The following is a 22,623-nucleotide window of genomic DNA, read 5'->3' on the forward strand; positions in this document are numbered from 1 at the left end:
TTTTATTTTTGCATGTAAACCACTGGGGGAGTTTTGACGGTGGGCACCCTAGAGATCACACTGGAGTTCTGAGGGCTCCAGACACTAGCTGGGGAGTCAGGTGACAGAAACAATGGTTCAGACCAATCACGTGATTACAAAACTGGGAGCTCCAGCAGGGCTCCAGGTGGTCAGGTGTGGACATCTAAGGAAGCAGTGACATGGGAAGGGCAAGCACTGGGCTGGCCTTGAGCCTCTTGGATGACATCAGGGACAGAGGATCTGGTAGCTCCAGGGATCTCCAGCCTATGCCTTACTTGGCCAGGGGTTTCCTGAAGGACCTGCCAGTGAACTTGGCTTTTCTGCCCAACTCTTCCTCAATTCTAAGGATCTGATTGTACTTGGCCAGGAGCTCAGATCAGCAAGGGGTACCAGTCTTGATATGCCCAGTGCAGAACCCCATCACCAGGTTGGCAATGAAAGTGTCCTCAGATCGATGGGACACCATGACATCCCAGTCATTGGACTGGGCCAGCTTATACACCTACAGAGACTCAGTCGCAGAACCAATCTGGTTCACTTTGAGCAGGAGGCAGTTGCCTGCAGCCTTGGCAGTCCACTTAGGGTTGGTCACTGTGAGGTCATCCCCCAGCACCTGGATGCCTGTACTAGCTGTGAGCTTCTGCCAAGCATCCCAGTCATCCTGGTCAAAGGGGTCTTCAGTGGACACAGCTGGGTAGTCCTGGATAAAGGACAAACAGGTCAGCCAGCTGGTCAGGTGTGACATATGAGTCGGAGTCATCTGGAGACTTGAAATCCATACTTGTCAGCCCTGTAGAACTCGGAGGCAGCCACGTCCATGCTGATGGCAACCTGGTCAGGAAAGGACAGAGGCTGAGCTGAGGAAGGGACCAGGTTTAAGAAGCCATGTGGTGTGATTACTGGAGCACAAGATAAAGTCTGAAAGAGTCAGGGCAGTGTGGCCACCACACCTCCAACTCCCAGGACAGTGTCCATGATGAGAAGGAACTTATGGGGTGAAATAAATATTGAGTCCAAGGATAACAGACAAAAAAGTAGAAGAGTTTCAAGTGTGGCCAAAGCAGAAACCTCAGAGAGGGACTGCATGTTCTTGCATAACCCATCACTGTAGGGCAGGGCTCTGGGAAGCAGGAGAAGCCCCTGACCCTGATGGCTTGGGAAAAGCATAAAATACATGGCAAGAAGTTCCAGGATTCCACCAGAAGGGGACAAAAGCAAAAGACCAGAGGAAAACTCTCTACTGGGATATGTCACAACCGTATGGTTCAGTTTCCAAAGAGGCCAAGATATTTAGTCAATAATACAAGGCCTGAGGGAATGACATTCAAACAGACCCTCCTAAGAAGGGCTCAGGAATCAGATGTTAAGCCCCAGAGAAAAGGTTAAGATAAGGTTTCAGATATGAAATACTAAAGTGGAATGAGAAGTAAACGAGACAGTTCATTCCTTGCTAGAAAGCTGAAAGATGGCTTCTTGAAAATCAGGAAGATAAGGGGCACCACAAACAGGCAGAGACGAGCCAACTGGAGATCCCAGCAGCACTAAGAGAAGAAAGCAGAAGAGGGGTGAGGCGCTGTGCATGAAAAGCCCCAAAGTTCCTAGAGAGACCGCCACTATCAAAACTGCTTACTAAAAAAGTGTGCCGTACGTGCAAGGAGACTGAGCAGTACCAAAGCCATTCTTGTAAAATTGCTGGGCTTTAAAAAAAAAAAAAAAAAAAAAAAAAACTTTGGCCACCTAACGGGAAAATTAGATCATTAGCTTTCAAAAAATACTAACATGTTATATCATAAGAAAATAAAGCAGTATAGCCCTATGGAAAAAGATTATCAATCTCAAAAAAAAAAAGAAAAAGTTAGTGACCCCTTCTGTCTCCAGCATTCTTTACTGCTACTGTTCCTTACCAGGGGAGGGTTCGTTATGGCTTTTTTTTTTTCCCAATGAAATCTGGTTTGTTTGTTTGTTTCCTGTTTCTACAGGATCAACTTAAACCTGTGGTTCAGACAATAAAAATAACTTAAGAAATTCAAGATGAGGAAGAATGTGTACATTAAATTAGTTAAGTACCTACAGAAGGGAGACTAAAGAAAGGCTAAAAGGAATGAGTTCTGTGTATAAAAATCATCTGCCCAGAGATGCATAAAACCACCGAGCGGTCTGGAGAGAGGATTCCGTAGTTAAGCACACCTAACCTGAGGGGTGGTTCTCTGCATCCCTGGTAGGCATCTCACAGCCAATAGCACTCCAGCTCCAGGTGACCTTTGCCCTCTACACACACACACACACACACACACACACACACACGTATACACACACACACACACACACGAACATGCACACGCACACGCACACACAAATAAGTTAACTTTTTAACTATGAGAAACAATGAGACAAAAGCAAAAAAATGGACCCTTCAAACTGCTCCAGTGTTTATATTAATGATGGTAATACTGAGATGAATAGCATTCCTCCGTGAGTAAGATGAATTAATAATTACCATATTATTGAGAAACATGATCCTCGATGTGCAGAAAAATGTACAGATGGATCAGAAGAGGTTAAACAGAAATCCCTCCTGAGGGTGAGATGGGAAAATCTCACATGAACTCAGGCAGTGTGCACACATCTGGGCCACCTGGATGTGTTCACACTGATGCCCATATGTGATCATGTGTGTTCCGCAGCTCTGTCACTAGACAAACCAAGAGACAGCTCCTGGTCCAACAGCAATGAGCTGCCTGAATGCCGAGATTTGGTGCCGAAGGTGTCTTTTTTTTTTTTTTTTTCACTAAAGGAAATTGTGGCTCATAAGAGAATGTCTGATTCCAGGACAGGATGAGAAAATGTCATCACACATATAGCAAGAGCGTTTTGAAATGTTCTCTATTGGCGTATACTTGTGCATAGCATAGAGCTTGGTAAACAGTTTCTTTCATGGATATCATGTTCTGACCCTGTTTGCACGCATCCTGTCACCTCCCCTTTCTCCTTTGCCACTGCTTCCTCCTGCTGCTATCCTTTCTTCACGCAGGCTCTTTGCCCTCATGTTATGTGGGCATTAATGATTTTATATGTCTGTATAAAGTCTGGGATCCAGAAATGAGAGAAAACATGATTTTTTTTCTGGGTTTGGCATATTTGGGGTTAACATGGTGATCTCCAGTTGCATCCAGCCAATGACATTTCATTCATCTTTATGGCTGACTAAAACACTGTTGGTGAAGATAATATACCATAGTCAGTGGTGCTTTTAATGCAAACATAATTACAGCATTCTCCCCCATCCTATTTCTCTCTCATGTCTGCCCCACTCCACTCCCTTGCCAAAACTCACGGCTTCCCCTCGCTTCACCGCTGTTATTATAAATATGTATAAACAAATACATGCATAAATGCAATATCCCACTCAGTGATGCCTGCTTGTATATGTTTCTAGGGGTGGCCACTTGGTATTAGACATCTAATCGTGGGCTAAGAGTGGGGCAATAGTAATTCTCCTTTTCTCATCTTGGAGTAGGCACGGTGAGATCTCTCCCATCTCTGCTGAAATGTCAGCAACTTCAGGAGTTGCTCAGGTCTTAAGCAGCCATGCAGTTGAGATTTTGTGGATGCAGCTTCCCTATCACAGCTGGAAGACATAGCCTCACTGTAGACTTTCTGTCCCACCTTCCACCTCTTCTCCTCCACGCTCTCTCAGCCTTGGTGGAGCAGGGTTGTAGATATAATGAATGGAAATGGAACTGGGCACCTCCCGGTCAGCTGTTCTCCTTTTGGTTAGCTGTGGATTTGTGTGATGGTCCTCTTCTACTGCGAATAGGAGCTTCCATGATGAGTGAGAACTACATCTATCCATGGGTTATAAGAATGTTACAAAAAACATTAGAAATTACACAGGTTTAGGAAAGTAATAGGTTTTCCTCTAAGACCTATGACCTCACTAGCCACATGGCCAAGATAGATCTTGGTGGGACTGCAAACCTGGCACAGCCACTCTGGAAATTAGCCCACCAACCATGAGTAAGACAGTTCCCTTTGCCCAAAATCCTCACCAACACTTGTTGTTAGTTGTTTTTCTTGATCTTAGCCATTCTGACTAGAGTGAAATTGTCTGAATTTGCATTTCCCTCATGGGCATGGACAATGAGTACTTTTCTTTTTTCTTTTTCTTTTTTCTTTTTTTTTCAGAGCTGGGCACCTAACCCAGGGCCTTGCGCTTGCTAGGCAAGCGCTCTACCACTGAGCTAAATCCCCAACCCCACTGAGCTAAATCCCCAACCCCACTGAGCTAAATCCCCAACCCTAAGTACTTTTCGATACTTATTTCTTCTTTCAAGAACTCTCTGTTCAGATCTTTGGCTCATTTGTGCATTTGGGTTGTTTATTTCCTTGACCCTTGGTTTTGTTTTTTGCTGTTGTTGTTGTTGTTTTGTTTTGTTTTGTTTTGTTTTTTATTTTTTTTATTTTTTTTGTTTTTTGTTATTTTGAGTTCTTTCAATTCTGGGTATTATTCAGTCTGATACATAGCAGACAAAGATTTTTCTCCCAATCTACAGGTTTCCTCTTCACTCCATTGATTGTTTCCTTGGCCTTTCAGAAGGTTTTTAGTTTTAGAAGTCCCATTTATCAGTTGTTTATCAGGCAAATGGTGTCCTGTTCAAAAAGTCCATTCCTATGCTTACATCACACAGGGCACTCGCTATGTTTCATTCTAGCTGTTTTAATTTCACATTAACATCTTTGACTTATTTGGAGCTAACTTTTGTGAAGGATGAGGGAGAAGAGTCAAATTTCATTCTTCTATATTAGTCTATCTCTCTCATTCATTCTAACTGTTGTGATTAGTAGTGCGTAGACGTGAGGGCCTCTCTGGCATGTTGACTTAAAGTCCTTTGAGTATATCCCCAAGAATGGTATCACTGAGTCTTATGTATATTTTCAGTTTTGTGAGGAGCCTTTATACCAATTTCCATAGTGGCTCAACTAATCTACAGTCTTAGCAGAGGTGTCTGAGCTTCCTTTGTCCACACATCCTCACCACTTGTTGCTGTTTTCTTTGATAGCCGTTCTGACTAAAGTGAGGTGGAATGTCAGTGGAGTTTTAACTTGTATTTTACTGATAGCTAAGAATGTTAAATATCTTTAATATTTCTTGGCCATTTACATTTAGTGTTTTAAGAAATATTTGTCCACTTCATTTACCCATGAATTGACTGTTGTGGTGGGGTTGTTTTATTTTTGAGGTGTTGTTGTTGCTGCTGTCTACTTCAGATAGCAATTCTTTGTCAAAAATATAGGGAACGAATGGTATAGGCTCTTTGCTGAGCATAAAAGTTTTAATTCCATATAATCCCATTAGTCAGTCCTTGATATTAATTCTTGAGATATTGGAGTTCTTCTGAGAAAGTCGTAGCCTATGCCTGTTTTGTCTTCATGAGTTTTCTATGTTTATGTCTAACACAAGGAAGCTTAAAGTATCTTCTAGAGTCATATAAAAGGACTCCAGCCACTCCCACAGACCAAAGATATGACAGTTTGAGCTTCTAAAGAATACTGATTATGATTAATTAAACTTCAAAAATATATTTAAATTCATAGATCCATAACGGTGTGCAAATATTTAATTGGGCAATGTCAGATTATATGAAAGCAACTCCTTATCCTGAAAGTCAGAAACAAAGAGAAAGAACTGAATAACACTGCATTTCTTAATCCTGTCCTATCTCTGAGTGACCACAACGCACATAAAGAACAGCAACTCGTCACAGATACATTCCAAGTAGTCAGCGAGACAAAGGTATAATTAAGACAACATTGGTTTGCAGTTTCTAGTAAATGCTTCTAAACATTCAGCTTTAAGAAGGGCCAATATTAAAAGAGACAGAGCAATGATCAGGCATTTGGTACCTAATGAAAGAGAATCATCCGAAGTTAAGCAAAGAAATGTAGCTGGCAAGCTTCTGAGACAGAGCACGGTGCCGAGGGAACCATGAGAATGCGCCACAAAATTTAGACTCCGTGAAAAGTCCCAAATTAAATAGCCTCTATTCTTCAAAAGATAAAATGAAGCAAATGAAAAGTTAAAGGAAAATCCTATAGATTTACATCTACACACACACACACACACACACACACACACACACACACACACACACACAAATACTGAGATACATATACATATACATTATACCTATACATCCAGGCCTGTCACCCAGCAACTTGGAAAGCAGAGTCAGGAGTAACCATAACCACAGATTCAAAGCCAACCTGGGCAATTTAGTGAAACCTTTCTCAGAGAGAGAGAGAGGGAGAGAGACAGACAGACAGACAGACAGACAGACAGACAGACAGACAGACAGAGACAGACAGAGGCAGAGACAGAGAGAGAGACAGAGAGACAGAGAGACAGAGAGAGAGAGAGAGAGAGAGAGAGAGAGAGAGAGAGAGAGAGAGAGAGAGAGAGACGAGTCCTGCCTGATATGCAAAGCTCAGACTCAGCCTTCAGTGCCACAAAAACACAGTGAACGGACAAGGCTGGAGACCACTCTCTAGGGATAAAGCACACTTGTGGGGTGAACCCATTGAGGACTTCAAAGAAGTGATTATAATATAATCCAGGATCTGGTCCCTTGGAAGAGTAAGCAAATAGAGACTAGAGAGGGCATGAAGTCACTGGCCAAGTTTTATATCTTGGTCTGGGTGGTTTGTTTTATAATAACTCGTCGAGTATGTATACACTTGATTTCTGTGTTTTCCTTCACGATTTACTTTAAAATTAAAAGGCTTAACTTGTTTATCGTTATTGTAGGATCTCATGTTGTGCCATTAAGAGTTTGATTCCCAAGTGGCTACTTAACCAAGTGGACTCTTCTTTTTAGCACTTGCAGCTGAACAGAGGAATAAGCTGGGATTTAAAAAAACAAAGCAAAAACAAAAACAAAACCAAAGCTATTTCTCTAATAATACATAGGAAGATGCCAGGGGTCTAGTTCCCTGGTCCCATGGTTGCTCTCGGGCAGTTGACATCATCACTGTATCCCACCAACCAAGGGGTTGAGACAGAAGGTAGAGTTGTTTTACCCCAGGAATGATTAAAAGTCTCTACATTGTTTTCATTCCGTCCTAGTTAGGGGACAAGTGGATTTTACCGTGAATACCAAAGCCAAGACCACTCTCCCTACTTTCCATAAGGAATGGTGTCATCTACATCTTATAGAAGGGTCTGATATTTATTTAATGGGATGCAGGAGGCCATGAAAATAGTCCACTAGGCACAGCTCCTGGGGAACTGAGCTCAGTCAATGGTTATGACTAAAATTCAATTCCATGGATCCCAATCAAAATGGTACAAATGGACCACATGAGAGGGTGAGCGCTTTTCTCCGGTCCAACCCACACAGGCCTTGAACCTGAAGCACAGCCTCATTGCTGTGATTAATAGAGATCGCCGAGAACTTATTTTCCTTTGTACCCAGCTTTATTTCTTCGCACTGAATTGAGCAGATGAGATGGCTTAGCAACAGCAATAAAGGCAGTGCAATCACTGTCTAGCCTATTTTTTAAACATTGTGCTGCATATTACTAATTGATTTGTTTCTTCTTGAAGGGCTCTGCAATATACTTAAAATGAAACCCAGCGCCTAATGGATTTTTCTTTACTCAGCTGTCTATAACCAATCAGCACTTTCATGTCTGTGAGTTCTTTGTACAATTCAAATGTGAATGGGCACTAAACTCTGTTTCCGGTGTGTAGTATGTGTAGCAACAAGATAAATACGGGCTCTTTTCTCTCCCATAAAAAACTTTTAATAAAAGACGGATTTTTTCATTATTATTTTTAAGAGAAGGAAGAGGGGAGCTTTCTACCTCCTTTGATGTCACCATAGCTCTTCCCCAGGAGCCATTTGATCCCCTTAAAGCCTCACAGAGCTTTGGGAACCAATATAAATTCTCAGGGAAGAAAATAGGGGGAGTCTCAGATTGGCACCTCAATTTCTGTCTGCCTTCCCTGTAATCTTACTGGGACCTTAATCATCTCGGCAGACCCTCGAGCTGTGGCCAGTTGCATGTGGTCAGGCCCTCCCCTTTTGCTCTTCTGCTCTACAACTGAACAGCCCATTTAACAGATTACCCTTTCCATACTACCTTGATCCCCAGGGCACCCTGCGGGCAAGATCCCTGGTCTCCACCACCTGCTTTCTTTGCCTAACTCCCATGACTCATAAAGCCCACACTCTCTCCTAGGCAAAGGCACTGTTGTGATCACTGTGGGACTTTGTGGGATGGACGGTCCAATCATAGTGATTCCCTGACTAGATCTCACCTGTCCCTTCAAGGGCCTGAGCAACTCTGATGGAGCCATTCCAGCCTGAATCACAGCTCAGGCTCAGTGGCTGAAAAGAAAACACTGTACCACGTGGAAATGTTTTTAATTGCAGGTATTGACAGGCATTCCTGGTGATCCGTGTGTGTGTGTGTGTGTGTGTGTGTGTGTGTGTGTGTGTGTGTGTGCAAATTCACTCAGGTGCCTTTTCTTGTATGTGGGTGTACATATGTGTGAGACCATAAGTTAGCCTTGGGTTTTATTTCCTCAGGTGCCATCTGCCTTATTTTTTGAGGCAAAGTCTCTCACTAGCGCATGGGCTCAACATTTTTAGGTTCTGCTGACTGGCCTGTGAGAACCCAAGCCATCTCCTATCCCTTCTTCCCCAGCACTGGAATTATAAGAGCATGCCACCAGGCCTGTTGAGCCTGGAGCTCGCTGATATGGCTAAGCTGTTGGGCCAATGAGCCCCAAATATCCACTTGTTGTTCCCCTGCTCCCACCCCTGACACCCAGCAGCACTTGGATAGTCTGACATTTTTAAATGGATACTGAGGATCAAACTCATGCCTTTCAGCTTGTGTGACTGAACTATTGCCCAGCCCCCACCCCCAGCTCCTTTTCGATCCTTGTAGTTGGCACAGGAGAACTGCCCTGATTATCTACTTACTTGGTATGCCACACTTAGCCTCTCTGAACTTGAATTTCCTGATTTTTATTTGTTTTGTTTGTTTGTTTTTGTTTTTTGGTTGGGGGTTCAAGACAGGGTTTCTCTGTGTAGCCCTGGTTGTTCTGGAACTCACTCTGTAGACCAGGCCAGCCTTGAGCTCAGAGATCTGCCTGCCTCTGCCTCCCAAGTGCTGGGATTAAAGGTTCTGATCTCACGTGTGCATACTCCAAAGGAAATAAATACCTTCTACCTACAGGTTGAAGCTTGCCTTATTTCTGTCCCCGAAGCTACTGTGGCTAATTCCCTTGCCCCTTAGGTCTTGAACCAGTCTCCTTAGATTATACAAGGTCATGGCCCTCTACTCTAGTGACACTTCTGGACTTGTCCTACTATCTGCCTGCCCTCGTGGTTCTAACCTAGCTTGGCCTAGACATCATGCCTACCCTGCTCTACCATTCCTTGCTCCAAAAGTCTCCTGAGGGGCCTACCTGAGCTCATAGCAGTCCATGTCCACAGAGTTAGAGCAATAGTATTCAACCTGGGCAAGGATCTGGAAGTAGTTAGAGCTTGTTCCAAGCAAGTCCCTTCTCGGGGAACATTTGAGATAAAGAATAGCAATTGTCCCCTTACACGAAGCCACAAGTACACTCAGTTCCATTCTAGAGAACCCGCCTGAAAAAGCGAATTATTCTCTTTAGAAAGACACAGGTGAGCAGAGACCGTGTAGGGACAATTTTAAAGGGCTGGAAGTCTCCAAGGCAGAAAGTTGATCACCTCCAGGAGACTCCCGGACAGGGAAGGATTAATTCTCAACTTTGATTCCGCCTCCAGTGCTGACCAGCTCGCAAGAGTCATTAATGCTCTTTCTCCGTGAGGATAATGAGATAGGCTGGACTAACATACAAATGTAGTTCAGTGTTAAGAGTCCATTAGCTATGTTTTTATATAAGAATCGTCTCCCGTCTCCAAATAGGGTCGACTGAACCCAAATCCCCAAAGCCTTGGTCATCAGGTGGTTTAGGAACCACTGAATGCCCCACCGTAATGAAACATTTGAGAATGTCTATATGATGCCCAGAAAGAATAAAGAGAATCAATGCCGTGAAACCCAAACAAGACAAACCCAGACAGAGAGAAGCAAGACAGGCCATGCACCATAGGCAGTAAACTCAGCAAGTCCATATCCCAAGAGGTGGTGGTGGTGGTGGGAAACATAAATTGATTCCAACACAGAGTTAGGCAGATTTACAGGGGTCAGGGCTATCTGCAAGAACAGAGACCACCATGATGCTCCAAAGGCTGCTGGGAGCAATAGAATTCTGACTGGATGAATCACGAGTCTGACCTGGGATGGCAAATCCTCAATTCCCATGGAATCCACTTTGGAACAAGTTTCCTCTCTGGACCTTTCCATCAGAAATTGCTGAAAATAAGACCCAAATTTTGTGTATAGAAACCACCTGAGACTAATATCTGTCCACTGAGTTGGGGAAAATACTGAAGCCTCTGTTGAGAAATAGCCCTGGAGTCTCTGCTCCATGGAATGGGGGCATAAATTCTGAGGACGGGTGTCAGAGCACCACAGTGAGGAACTGAACGTGAAAGTGCCACGTGTTTTAAACTGTCTTCATGCGTCTCTCTCGTGTTACATGCTATGCCACGCACTTGGCTTGGGCTCGTCTTTTAGTTTTCATAGGAAATCTGAGCCATAAGCAGTAGAAACTCCATTTGTTCAGATTAGAAAAGGCAAGTCTCAGATAGGTCATAGAACCTAATGCAGGACTCCTTAAACTTTGTCCATTTGTACCCTTTTTAGCCTGACAAATTGTGATATGACCTCGGTCATATAAATATAGATATTATTATAGATATGGTATAAAATTTCTAGCATTTACTGATAAGCCATATAAGAAATTTGTTTCAAAACAATTCTTTGATGTACATATGATTTGACCAATTACAAAAGAGAAAAACAAATTTGCATACTAATGAGAGAAATGTGTGTTTGTCTAATCCAATAGAGTCCAAGGACATATGCATTTCATATTTACATGCTGAAGAATGTTGGAAGAAAACTATTAAGGGTCTTTGTTTATGATAATTAGACTATTCTGTTTTATAAGAGGAGGAAATTCTGTATGTGTGTAAAGATGCTGCAACTCACCAACATACAAGAGTCCAAGTGTGAGCTGTGATGTTTCAGTGCAGCACTGATTGGCATTGTGGGGCGTGTGTGTGTGTGTGTGTGTGTGTGTGTGTGTGTGTGTGTGTGTGTAATTAAAATGGAGTGAAGTCACAGGATACAACACTAATTGTGTGTGTGTGTGTGTGTGTGTGTGTGTGTGTGTGTGTAATTAAGACAGGAGTGAAGTCACAGGATACAACACTTGTGAACACTGCCAGAAACATCTCAGACTCACTAAGTATTTGATTTTAAGTGAATTTTTGGTCACAGTACCCTCATAGATGTGCAATTGCCACATCTCTTATGACCCACATGTTCAGCTACATGATCCCATATGGGGTCTTTGTCCTCAGCTAAGATGCTCTGATCTAATTGAGGTCTTACAGCTAGTCGGGAACAAAGTTCGGAATGAGAAACTGTGGCCCATCTGAATCTAGAGCCTATAGTCCTACCTCATCAGACATTCCAGCTGACAAAGAAGTAGGCGACCAACTTCCCAGGGACGATCTCAGAACTGTCAATCCTGTAGCTAACGAAGGCTGAAATTAAGAGGGTTCTGCTCAAGGTTAGATGCTCCAAGCAAGGTACAGGCGTTATTCCCAGACACGAGGTGAAGGGTCTTCTGCAAGCTATGCTGTTTGCTGTAGATACAGGCTGTCTGCAGAATGGGCTTCTAGCTAGTCCAGCTTCCCCGAATGGGAAGGCGTGACTTCCAAACCCCACGTTTTAGTTTTATCTTTTCTTCTCTGCCCAGTCTCATGCTCGACTCACTGAGTTTAAGTTCCCAGGTGCTGTGGGCATGGGATTTATAATTATAGAAACTCTCCGAATAATGTCCCCTTGCCAATGACAGTATCAGTCTTAGACATAGCCAGGATCTATGGGTATAGTTCACATGCATAGAGTCTGGGACTCTACGATGAGCTTACTGCTCCCTGCTGTTTTTATCATGCCAATAAATCCTTATCATGGTTGAAGAAACTAGATGAAGGTCTGGTGATCCATGGTTGATGAAGAGTCCCCCAAAGCCAGGTGTCTTGAAGATGCCAAAGCCACCTGCAGACTTTCCACCACACTCCTCCACATGTGTAGTTTGGCTTTGGAAGAAGTAAAGGGACACCTAGCCAAACAAATTCTGCCAAAACACCTTCATAAGTAGGACATGGCGAAGCGTGCTCATTCTCCTAGCAATGGGGCAGAATAATTGCTCTAAACGTGTGTGAGCCTGAGTTATTCAGTGAGACCCTGGTCTCACACAGACAAGCAAACAGAACCTCCCACAAAGAGTTAATCCTTTGAATGAATAGATTTGATCAGAAATATATATGATCAGTCAATAAGCACCTTACTTCCTAAACCTGAAAGTGACCTTCAGAAAGCACATGGAAGTCAACCTCTCTATTAAAATGTGTTAGAATTCCTCTGGAATGTCAGACCTTAAGGCCTGGTCACCTTCACAAAAGTAAGTCAAGACTGGCTGAGAATTCAGTTTCTCAGCTCTGCCAAGGTGACCTCCCTATGACTGTCAAATTAGGTTCTTACATTTTCGTCATCAAATTAGCTCAAAGCCTTCAATTTTTTTCTCTTGAATGTTTTAGTGGCGGTGTTACATACACTCAAATTAATTTTCCATCATCTTCTGTGCGCAGAATTTGACTCAATCTCTCTTTAAAGGGAGAAATAATTTGGGCCATCTAAAATGAGATTTATTTTAAGTAGAAGCTTATTTATCAAGAATGCAGTTCTTAAAGCTTTTATGAGTTATAAAGAGTGTTAGATTTGAGGCCAAGAGATCTGACAAATCCCCAAGGTCCAGCCTGGCTAAAAGAGAGGACGTTTGAAAGGAAATGTCCCAGTAGTAGAAGATGAGGTGGCAGGTAGGGTTTGAGTTGTGTTACTGTGATGTCCCTAGAAAGCTACAGAAGGACACTAGACAAGGGCAGACCACACACAGTAAGGAACAAATGAGGACCTGGGCAAAGGAAGAAAGTTTGACGACTTTGTGACTAGATATGGCTCAGTCAGGAAACTGCTTGTCTTGTGCAGAGGGACCTGAATTCAATCTATAAAACCTGCATAAAAAAAAAGCCAGGCACGCCCTTGTAATACCAGCAGGGGATGGGCAGAGACAAGGTCTTGGGGTTCTCTGGCCAGTCAGTTGAACCTAATGGATTAGCTCCAGATTAACGAGAGACTCTATGTCAAAGGAGGTAGATGATGCTTCTGAGGTGGACACTAGAGGTTTTCCTCTGCCCTCCACATATACACGTACACAAGTGCACATACGCACATACAAGTGCATTAAGAGATTGGCAAGTTTGGCTTTTTTTTTTCCACCGTCAACTGAAGAAAGAACTTGCAAGCCACTCATTTCCAAAACCCAGCTTGACCGGATGAGCAGGCTCCAGTCAGCCCCATTGAGGGCCTGTTTCCAAGAAAGCATCTCGCATATAAAGCCATGTCTAGAGAACTTGAGGCTGCTTATTCCTATTTGCTGGGTCTCAGAGCCAAGAGTGGGGTCATAGGACTGATTCTGTGTCCTGTTTTCTCATTCTAGCCTTTCAGAGCTACAGGGTCCTTTTATGGGCAGATCTTTGGGAACAGGTTAGAGGCTGCCACAGTATCAAAGCCTAAGCACCTGGACTTTGCTCAGTGCCATGCTAGACACGGTGAGAGATCAGGAGGGTACTCGACCACTTCCTGTGCCTGTTGGTCACTCCCTCATTAAACCATGGTGCTAGCTATACCTTTCCATGGCTTCCCCCTTGCTGTACTGTATTGTAATTGGTTGCATCTCTCTTGATCTAAATCTTCTGTCTTTATCTCTTTCATTGTACATGACCCAGGTTCTGGCCAATAGCAGGCTCTTCACAAAACTATCCAGTTTGAATAGCAGATCGTAGTTTCTTCCCATGATCCCGGAGCCTTCTTTGAATGTATGCCTCAAGCCATAGAGAGACACTTTGGAGACAGCCCAGGGAAGAGGGAGAGCCAGGGTTAGTAACTGACTGCCTCTCCTTTTGTGTCACAGTTCACTGGCTGTTCACCACATGTGGGGCCAGTGGCCCTCATGGCCCCACACAGGCACAGTGCAACAACGCCTACCAGAACTCCAACCTGAGCGTGGTGGTGGGAAGTGAAGGGCCCTTGAGGGGCATCCAGATTTGGAAAGTGCCAGCTACTGACACCTACAGGTATGTATAGTGGCAAATCAGCTCCCTTGAAGAAGACTCAAGGCCTACCTGGTGGGGGCGCATGTCCAAGGGGGTTCAAGCACACAAAGGGTTGTAGACACTGGCCCATTAGTGGGATATAATGAACAGGGATGGACAGTGGCAACAAAGATGTCTTTTGCCTTCAAAGAAACTCACAGCAGAACCTCGACCCATGACAGGGCAAGGAGAAAAAACTCCTAAGGAGAAGGGAACAGAGTCAGTTGAGGACCAAGAAGATGTGTCCCATGTCTTCAGCAGTGAAGAACGGTAGTGCTATGATCATTATCAAGAATCTTCACAAGTAGAAAAAAATAGAATCAGAGATGCTCCCAGCCCAGACTGAGTCCAAAGCCACACTCAAACTCACTTGTCTCTCCCACAAAGGCCACCCTCAAGACATGCCTTGTTCTTTTAGTATTTTTTCACTTCCCCCTCAGACACTGAGTGATGCCTGCTTCCAGATGTACATAGGGTAAGGAATCCCTGACCCCATATTCCACTTCCTCCTAGTATGAGATAGGCCATGCTGATACCTACAGATGCGTCACGGTGCCTGTGTGTGTTAGGGGCTTCCTGGCCTTTGGGCAGAGAAACCCGCTGGAGAAATGGGAGTAGCTGACAGCAGACTTTCTAAAAGTAAACGGGTCCCACATTCATGTGGTCCCATTCTTCCGTCTGATGGCTTCTCTCTGACTTCTTCAGACTTGCCGGAAGTTGTAGAAGATTTGACCAGCCAGATGAACTGTGCATTAAATAATAATAAATTCATTTGCCTATCTATTATTAATCACAGCCTATCTGATTCTAGTGAGGTTCTGATCTATATGAAGCACACAGTAGCACACCTCACTGAAGGAGCAGCAGAGATGAGAGAGCCCTTTTCACTTGCCTTGGGAGACAGTCCCCAGCTTCAGCCTAGTCTGGCGCTGGACTTGCCAGAGACATACATGCTCCACTTTGAAATGTTCACGTTAGTGAGGAGAAAGTTGTGATCTCACCAAAGAGAAATGGGGAAATAAAAACAGAAAAGAAAGGGAGGTTGAGTTTTTGTCTTTGTCGCTGTTGGACACTAGAGCTTGGCTCTAACACACATCCCTGCCCCTCGTCTCATTCTTGAGCCCAGATGATACTCGGAGCTTTGACGATAATGGCTACTGGTTAATACAAACTTAGTATCTTGAACACAAAGTTCATGGTTTGCTTTTTAGTTCACATCCAAGTGTCCTCAAGCCTAGCATGTGTGAGGCCCTGGGCTCAATCTCCAGGATGAAAAGCAAGGAAGGGAGGGAGGAAGGAAGGAAGGAAGGAAGGAAGGGAGGGAGGGAGGAAGGAAGGAAGGAAGGGAGGGAGGGAGAGAGGGAGGGAGGAACAGAGGAGAGAAGGAGGAGTAAAGGAAGAGGATGGGAGGGGAGCAGAAGGAGATTCTTTACAGTCTACATCCCTGAAGAAGCCCCAGTAATAGAGACACTCTTGAGCATGTCCGTGCACACACACACACACACACACACACACACACACACACACACACACACACACACTTGACATATGGCAGTGTTCTACATAGGGAAAACCCCCCCTCTTCTGGAGGACTTTTTCTCCTGAGTAATTATTATTTAATAAGTACAATTCCTCTGAGAAGAAAACACAGACTATTTCAGAGGACTTTAGAAAAGGGTCTTTGGAAAGACAAAGGGTGAAAGTCTTTGCCTTGTGAAATCCATCTCTCCTAGAGTGCAATGCTCACTTAGTGCTGTCTGGCTGCTGCGTAATGCCTGGTACAATGATGGCCCCATTGGTCAGGACTGGAAAATGGTGGTTGATGCTGGCCACTGCTCTGTGCCAGGGGCTTCCATCCCTGGGGCCTGCTCAGGACCTCCTCCCAACTCTCTCTTTGGTTTGCTCTGTTCTGTTTCATAGCTGAGACTGAACCTAGAGCCTTGTGTGTGCTAAACAAACTGAATCTTTACTTTTTATTTCGAACCATGTTTCATTTGATTTCCCAAGTTGGTCTTGAACTCGAAAACCTCTTCAGTCAGAGCTTCTGAGAAGCTGGAATTACAAACCTGTGCTACCACACTTGGCTTCTCTGACACTATATTCCATTTTATCCTGGGCTTATCCCCATTGTAGAAGACAGCCACAAGGATGGAGAGAAAGAGGAGGTGGAAGAGGCCAGCACCAGGCTTTTATGACAGTGGAGCAAGGCAAACATAGCTGAGGTCCCAGGCCTGGAATCTCTACTCCCTGGTGCCTTTCTATACCCCCTGCTGACGGCAGAGAGTGCTAGTGAGAGGCAGCTCCGGGAAGTACCAAAAAGCAGATAAACCAGAGCAGGAGAGACAGTGTGACAATGAGGGACCCAAGAAGGTGAGGTGGGAAGGATGTGAGGGAAAAACCAGATTGGGAGGGGTTAAAGAACCAAGGACGGGCGAGTGGCAGCTACTCTCCATGGGAGCTTAGCTGGGAAAGAGAGCTGAGGCCTAGGGCTTATGCAGAGCTTTGAGGAAGAGACTGTACCACAGTGCCTTCTGAAGTGTCCCCAGTGGGAGGCCCCAAGTGGATGAAAGTAAAGGAGCACTGGCAAGCACAAAAGGAGCAAGGATTCTCAGATGTGTGCCTGCCAGAGGACAAGAGCCCTAGCCTGATCATAAATGGCTGCCGATGGAACGCAGTTCTGAGATCTGGGGCAGGGGTGCTGGGGGAGGGGAGGCACTAGGTCAGTACTAACCTGATGCCAGGCGCAGCTCAGTTCACTCTCCCTGACTTCCTGCTTAGCCCCTCACCCTTCTTCCCATCCATCTTCTCTCTCTGGGAGCTTAGCAACCTTCCCCACCCCCCACCTCCTCATATATGTTTGAAGATCACATCTGAAAACCCCTGTCAAGCACAGACCGACCGTGGCTCCTGAGATCAGTTCCCTCCTGGTTCACACACTCTCTCCAGGAGGCCCCAGGTCTCAGGTAGAGCTGGCTGACCCGCACAACTCTTTCTGATGGTCTCCATTTGTGACTCGCTTCCTCACCTGGCTCCAGGGACCCAGGGACCTGTGTGCACAGATGAATAGCATAATTCAACCAAGTCACAGAAGGCCAGAAGACTTTTCTGTGGGCTTCACTGAGCTATAGGACTACTCCAGTGTACCCAGCCCGAAGCTGTCGAGGCCATACTGTGAGGCCAGCACTGACCTTTAGAGCAGTGGTTCTCAACCTATGGGTCTCAATCCCTTTGGGGATTGAATGACCCTATCACATGGGATGCCTATCAGATATCCTGCATATCAGCTATTTACATTATGATTCATAACAGTAGAAAAATTACAGTTGTGTAGTAGCAACAAAAATAATATTATGGTTGGGGTCACCACACTATAAGAAACCGTATTAAATTCCTAGGCTTTAGGAAGGTCGAAAACTGCTGCTGTAGAATGTAGCCAGCACTGATCTGTGGAGCCCCTACTGTGTGTCAAACACTGAACTGTGTGCCCAGCAGTGAGTTATGGGGCACCTACTATGCACCTAGCATTGAGTAGGCAATTCAGGACTCATAGAGAAGACGAAGACTCCAGAGCCTCTCAGTCTCTGGGAAGAGCAGCTACAGGGCAGGAATTCGATAACCGTCTACGCCGCCGCCAATCAAGTTCTAGACAAGAGTGGGATAGATGTCACAGGCATGATGAATTGCCAAAGTAATTGTGCAGATAGTCATCGCACAGAGCAGGGAAAGTCAGAGGTGGGGGATTAGGCAACGATCAATGAGCAGCAAGCAGAATGGCGTTTGGGTCCAATTTCTACCACCCACAGCCATATGACCTTGAAAGTTGTCTTCCCTTCTCTCTAAGGACAAATCCGTCCGCAGTATCAAGGGTTTCAGAGAGAGCCATCTTGTTGGTGCTTAGAGCTGTGCAGGCCAGGTGTGGAGAGATGAAATGGACGGTAATAAAACCAGGTGACCCCACCAAGGGGCTCACCCTCCAAGGTCCAATCGGCCTCTTCAACACTGACCCACACACATAGCATGGTCATAAAGTTCCCGCTCGGTATGACCTCGTGTTCTTCTAGTAATCCTGAAGGCTGTGTAGACCAGATCTGAACGGCCTCATCTCACAGAGGAGGAAGACAGTGAGGGAGAGCCCGGAAAGGGGCATAGTCTGCTGCACTTTTGGAGAGGGCTACAGGTGAGGAATGAGGATCTCGTGTGCTTCTCCGAGTGTGGGGTGTCCTCTCCTCCTCTTCTCCAGCACCCCTCCCAGGTAAACACCACGGCAGCCAACACGATGCGCCCCAGCTGTGCTGTCATTCCAGAATCCAGCAGGCAGCCACTTTGATCCGCTACTAATTCTTTATTTAAAAAAGATTCACAACTCAATTACACCAGGTAACAATAGCTCACAGTCAATAATACAAAAACGCAAACCCAGTACACATCCCGTCTGACCAGGGGACCTGGATTTAGATGAGAGAAAACAAAGAGATTACCGCATCCACTCGTCCAGAGCACTATCTGGCAATTTCCAGTAAATTGGAATCACTGCGAGTCACTTTCCCCCACTTGAGTGGCAGGTATATTAATTTCTCATCATTTGTCAACCATCAAAAGTAAATTGTTTACGGGATTTGGGGAGAGCGTGTCGGAGACTGGGACTGCGGTGGTTACTCTGGCGTTGCGTGGGAAGGTCTGATCTAGAGAATGCAAACCGAGGCCGTGCTGAGCAAATGCGTGCTTTATCAGTGCAATACAGACGAGGTTCCCGGGTGAAACTGAGCAGGAGTGGGCCCAGGCCCCTGTGCTGTGCCCCGTTCTACCTAGTACCCCATTTCATTCCCTTCTGCCTCCCAGCAGCCACTCCCGAGAAAAACACAGACTGGCAGGAGCCCGCCCTAACGATGTCTTCATGCGTCACTCAGTGGTTGTCCTCTCGAGGTCCTTGTAGACATTATCTCACTTAATTCCCACCATCATCTTTCAAGACCGGCGCTAGTAGTATGTTACCAAGGGGCTCAGAGAGGGAAGATAATCTACCCAAGGTCACACAGCAATTGAGTAAGACTAGGTAAAGTCAGGACGAGAAAGCCTGACGTCTCAGCCATGAACTTGAAGAAGGCAGTGTCTTGGCGTCATCCGGTGCAGAGTCAGCACCAGGAAGGAGGAGCTGTCGGTCCAGGTGCTCCCTACCCTGAGGAGCAAAGCTGGAATTTGGCTTCGGGTTTGTGTGAAGGCAAACCCTGGTTTTTCTTGATGTGTCACATGTCACTATGAGGCAGGATGGGATTTGCAGTACTAAGGGAGTTAAGCTCTGAGGTTCCAGGCTTCAGGGGGGGAGGAGGAAGAGCCACACCCTTCCAAGACCTTAACAGTCCCTTAAACATTGAGTTCCTAAGGTGGAGACATGTGGCTGAGGCCATCACCAGGAGTAAGCACCAGTCACTGATGCATGGTGTGCCTTGTACTTGTCTCCCGTCACGGCTTTTTAAAACCCACTTTCTCTCCCCATCTCTGAGGCCTTCACTTTTTCCCTCAATAGTGAGAGGTGAGGCTCCTATGGGTTGGCTGGGTTTCCTCAGGTCACACAGCCAGGACTTCCAGGACTAGAAGTATGGCTTGTTGGCCAGGACTCTTGCCAGCCCACCTCACTGCCGAGATCTGGACAGAGATGGTGGAACTTGGATCTCTGGAGGGGTAGGAGAAAGATGAAGACAGGACTAGGGAGAGAAAGGGAGTCAGGAACAAACAACTTCCGAAATATAATAATTTGGCTAAATTTAAACATGTGAAAGAGTTCAGAATGATTCATAATGCATGCAGATTGATGTAAATGACTATGCAAATGAGGCAGGCAGGAATGAGCAGGGTGCAGCCCACCTCTCTGCAGTAAGCAGTCAAGGACTTAGGTAGACGTTTCCCTGAGCAAAACCCATCTTGGGGTGGAAATGAGGCCTTTTCATGCAACCTATCGAAGTCCTAGAAATTATCTTTTAAGGCCAATATTATCTTCCTCTTACATTACCAAGAGATTGGGACTCAGAGGGGGAAGATTACCTAACAAAGGTCACACAGCATATGCACACATGCACACTTGCACAGAGATCAAAGGAGAGTAACCTTATTCTCTTGAGACAGGGTCCCTTACTGAATCTAGAGCCATGGGACGGCAAGAAAGTCCCAGTGGCTCTCCCATCCGCCCCCCTCACCCCGACACACACACAGTGCAGGGTTACAAGTTCAAATTTAAACTCAGGTCTTCATGCTTGCTCGTGCAAGCTCTCTTACCTGCTGAGCCATCTCCACAGCCCTCTCTTGTCCTTGTATAGTGCGTGTACCGAGAATGTTTGGCTGGGCGTCAGAGGGGATTGACACGTACGAATGTCCTCTTTGCTTCCTGTGCCTCTCAGCTATGCCTGGCACAGGAAGTGGCCTCTAGGAGAGGAACTGGAACACAGTCCACCACTGTTCAGGTCTGTGGCCTCAGGGGAGTGCCTCTCTCCGAGTCTCCATTCCCTCATCTTCCGAATGAGATCGATCGCCTCTTTCTTGTGTCAACATGCCTCGCAGCATTCTCCTTCCTTTTCCAAACCTACAATCTCACCTTCCCCACCCTGGCCACCGGCTGCCACTGGACATCCGAGAGGCTCCAAGCATCTTCGCTCCTGACTCGTACCCTCTACCCTTCTGTCTTGTCTGAGAATCCTCCCATCTGTCTCCTCCACCACAACTTCAGATCTCCGCTCATCCAGCTCTGAGAACCTGATGGTCCAAGGTCTTCATTGAAATTTGCAGCAGCCCATGCATCTCCGTTAAGTCATCTCTCTTTGCTTCCCACCACCATGTGAGTTTGGGAAAGAAGACAAAGCTCTTGTTCTGTTAGAGATGAGGCTGGGTCTCCATAGCATGCACACAAACTCTGCTCTTGAAGCCCAACAGCTCCTGCCACTTTGCTTCATGGTAGAGCAGCCGCTATGGTGAGCGTCTCTCTTTGCATCACTGTGTGCATTTCTGTTTCTTCGTAAACTCTTGCAGGGGTTGGACCTGTCTCAGGTCTATCTCTTCTCCATGAAGCTGGGTGCCATCACCAGCACAGATAAGCTCAAGCAGGTGTCTGAGTAGCTGACCGGACCATGACCACCAGATAGCATTTGCATTCTGTGGAGAACTCAGGTTCCTGTCTGTTGCATTAGAGAACAGCCAGTCTCTAGGATTGTCCCTGCAGACAGGACCTGGACCCCTCAGTATCTCCCAAGTTCAGAACATGGGGTTTTACAGAAGCCTTTCTACATGTGGACAAAGCCGTCTTCCATTTCTTGCTGGCTTTTCATAAAGGACCTCCCTTCCACCTGAATACATAGGGACAGGAAAACCCTCCCTGAGACCCTGGCAACAGTTCTCCAGAGAGACATTTTTTTTTTTTTTTGGTTCTTTTTTTCGGAGCTGGGGACCGAACCCAGGGCCTTGCGCTTCCTAGGTAAGCGCTCTACCACTGAGCTAAATCCCCAGCCCCCAGAGAGACATTTGTTAGCATTTGTCAGTTGGTATGCTGCCGTCTTCAAAACCTGCTGTGTCTCGGCCACAGTTCACAAGCTGAGTCTTTCCCATCCTTCCTTGACGTCATCTCAGCAATCGCAGAGGTGGCAAACCTAATGCCACTTCCCCACGCTCTGTCTTTATTTTCATAGCAATCACTTGTTTGTTGTCTGCACAGATCGCTCCAGGAGGAGTTACTGCTGGGATGGGATAAACAGTCGGGGCTCATAAGCACGCTCTCTTTCTAGGCCCCAAGGAGAGACTTTCAAACTGTGTACCAAGTCAGTTACTGCTAGCTACTAACACCATTCACACACATTAACAAGGACCACTTACTGAGTGCCTATTGTGTACCAGCCCCAAGGATTTCAAGGCTGAATTCCTTTATTGTTCATAGCACGTGTGGGATAAGAGACGGGTTCTCTTATTTTTCCAATCATATAGAAGGAACCGGGAGGGGTTTTATCTAGGGTCACATGAGTCTTTTGATACTGAGCTAGGAAATTCAGAATAGGGTCTGGGTGTCCTACCCTTTCCCCAACCCTGCTCCTTCTCTGTCTCACATCTGATTAATCCCCTCAGCTTTCTAGCTTTATGAGTAAGCAACCCTAAGTTCCCCTCTAAACCAGCTCCTCTCTCCCAACAGTGAAGAGAGATCTCCTGCCTGGTTGACCTCACCGAGTAATGTGGGCAAGAA

The 22,623-nt window shown here is 45.6% G+C and overlaps 1 protein-coding gene across 2 annotated transcripts in view; it reads left to right on the plus strand.

Annotated features, from left to right (window-relative positions):
• The window catches only part of Alk (ALK receptor tyrosine kinase), a 719,717-nt gene that overhangs the window by 651,063 nt on the left and 46,031 nt on the right, over positions 1-22,623 (plus strand). For both annotated transcript variants that reach the window (NM_001169101.3, XM_087552352.1), the window contains one exon: positions 14,228-14,390. In NM_001169101.3, the coding sequence (NP_001162572.1) occupies positions 14,228-14,390 (163 nt within the window). The remainder of the gene's footprint in view (positions 1-14,227; positions 14,391-22,623) is intronic.

The sequence above is a fragment of the Rattus norvegicus genome, chromosome 6 (genome assembly GCF_021556685.1).
Source record: "Rattus norvegicus strain SHRSP/BbbUtx chromosome 6, alternate assembly SHRSP_T2T, whole genome shotgun sequence".
NCBI lineage: Eukaryota > Metazoa > Chordata > Mammalia > Rodentia > Muridae > Rattus > Rattus norvegicus.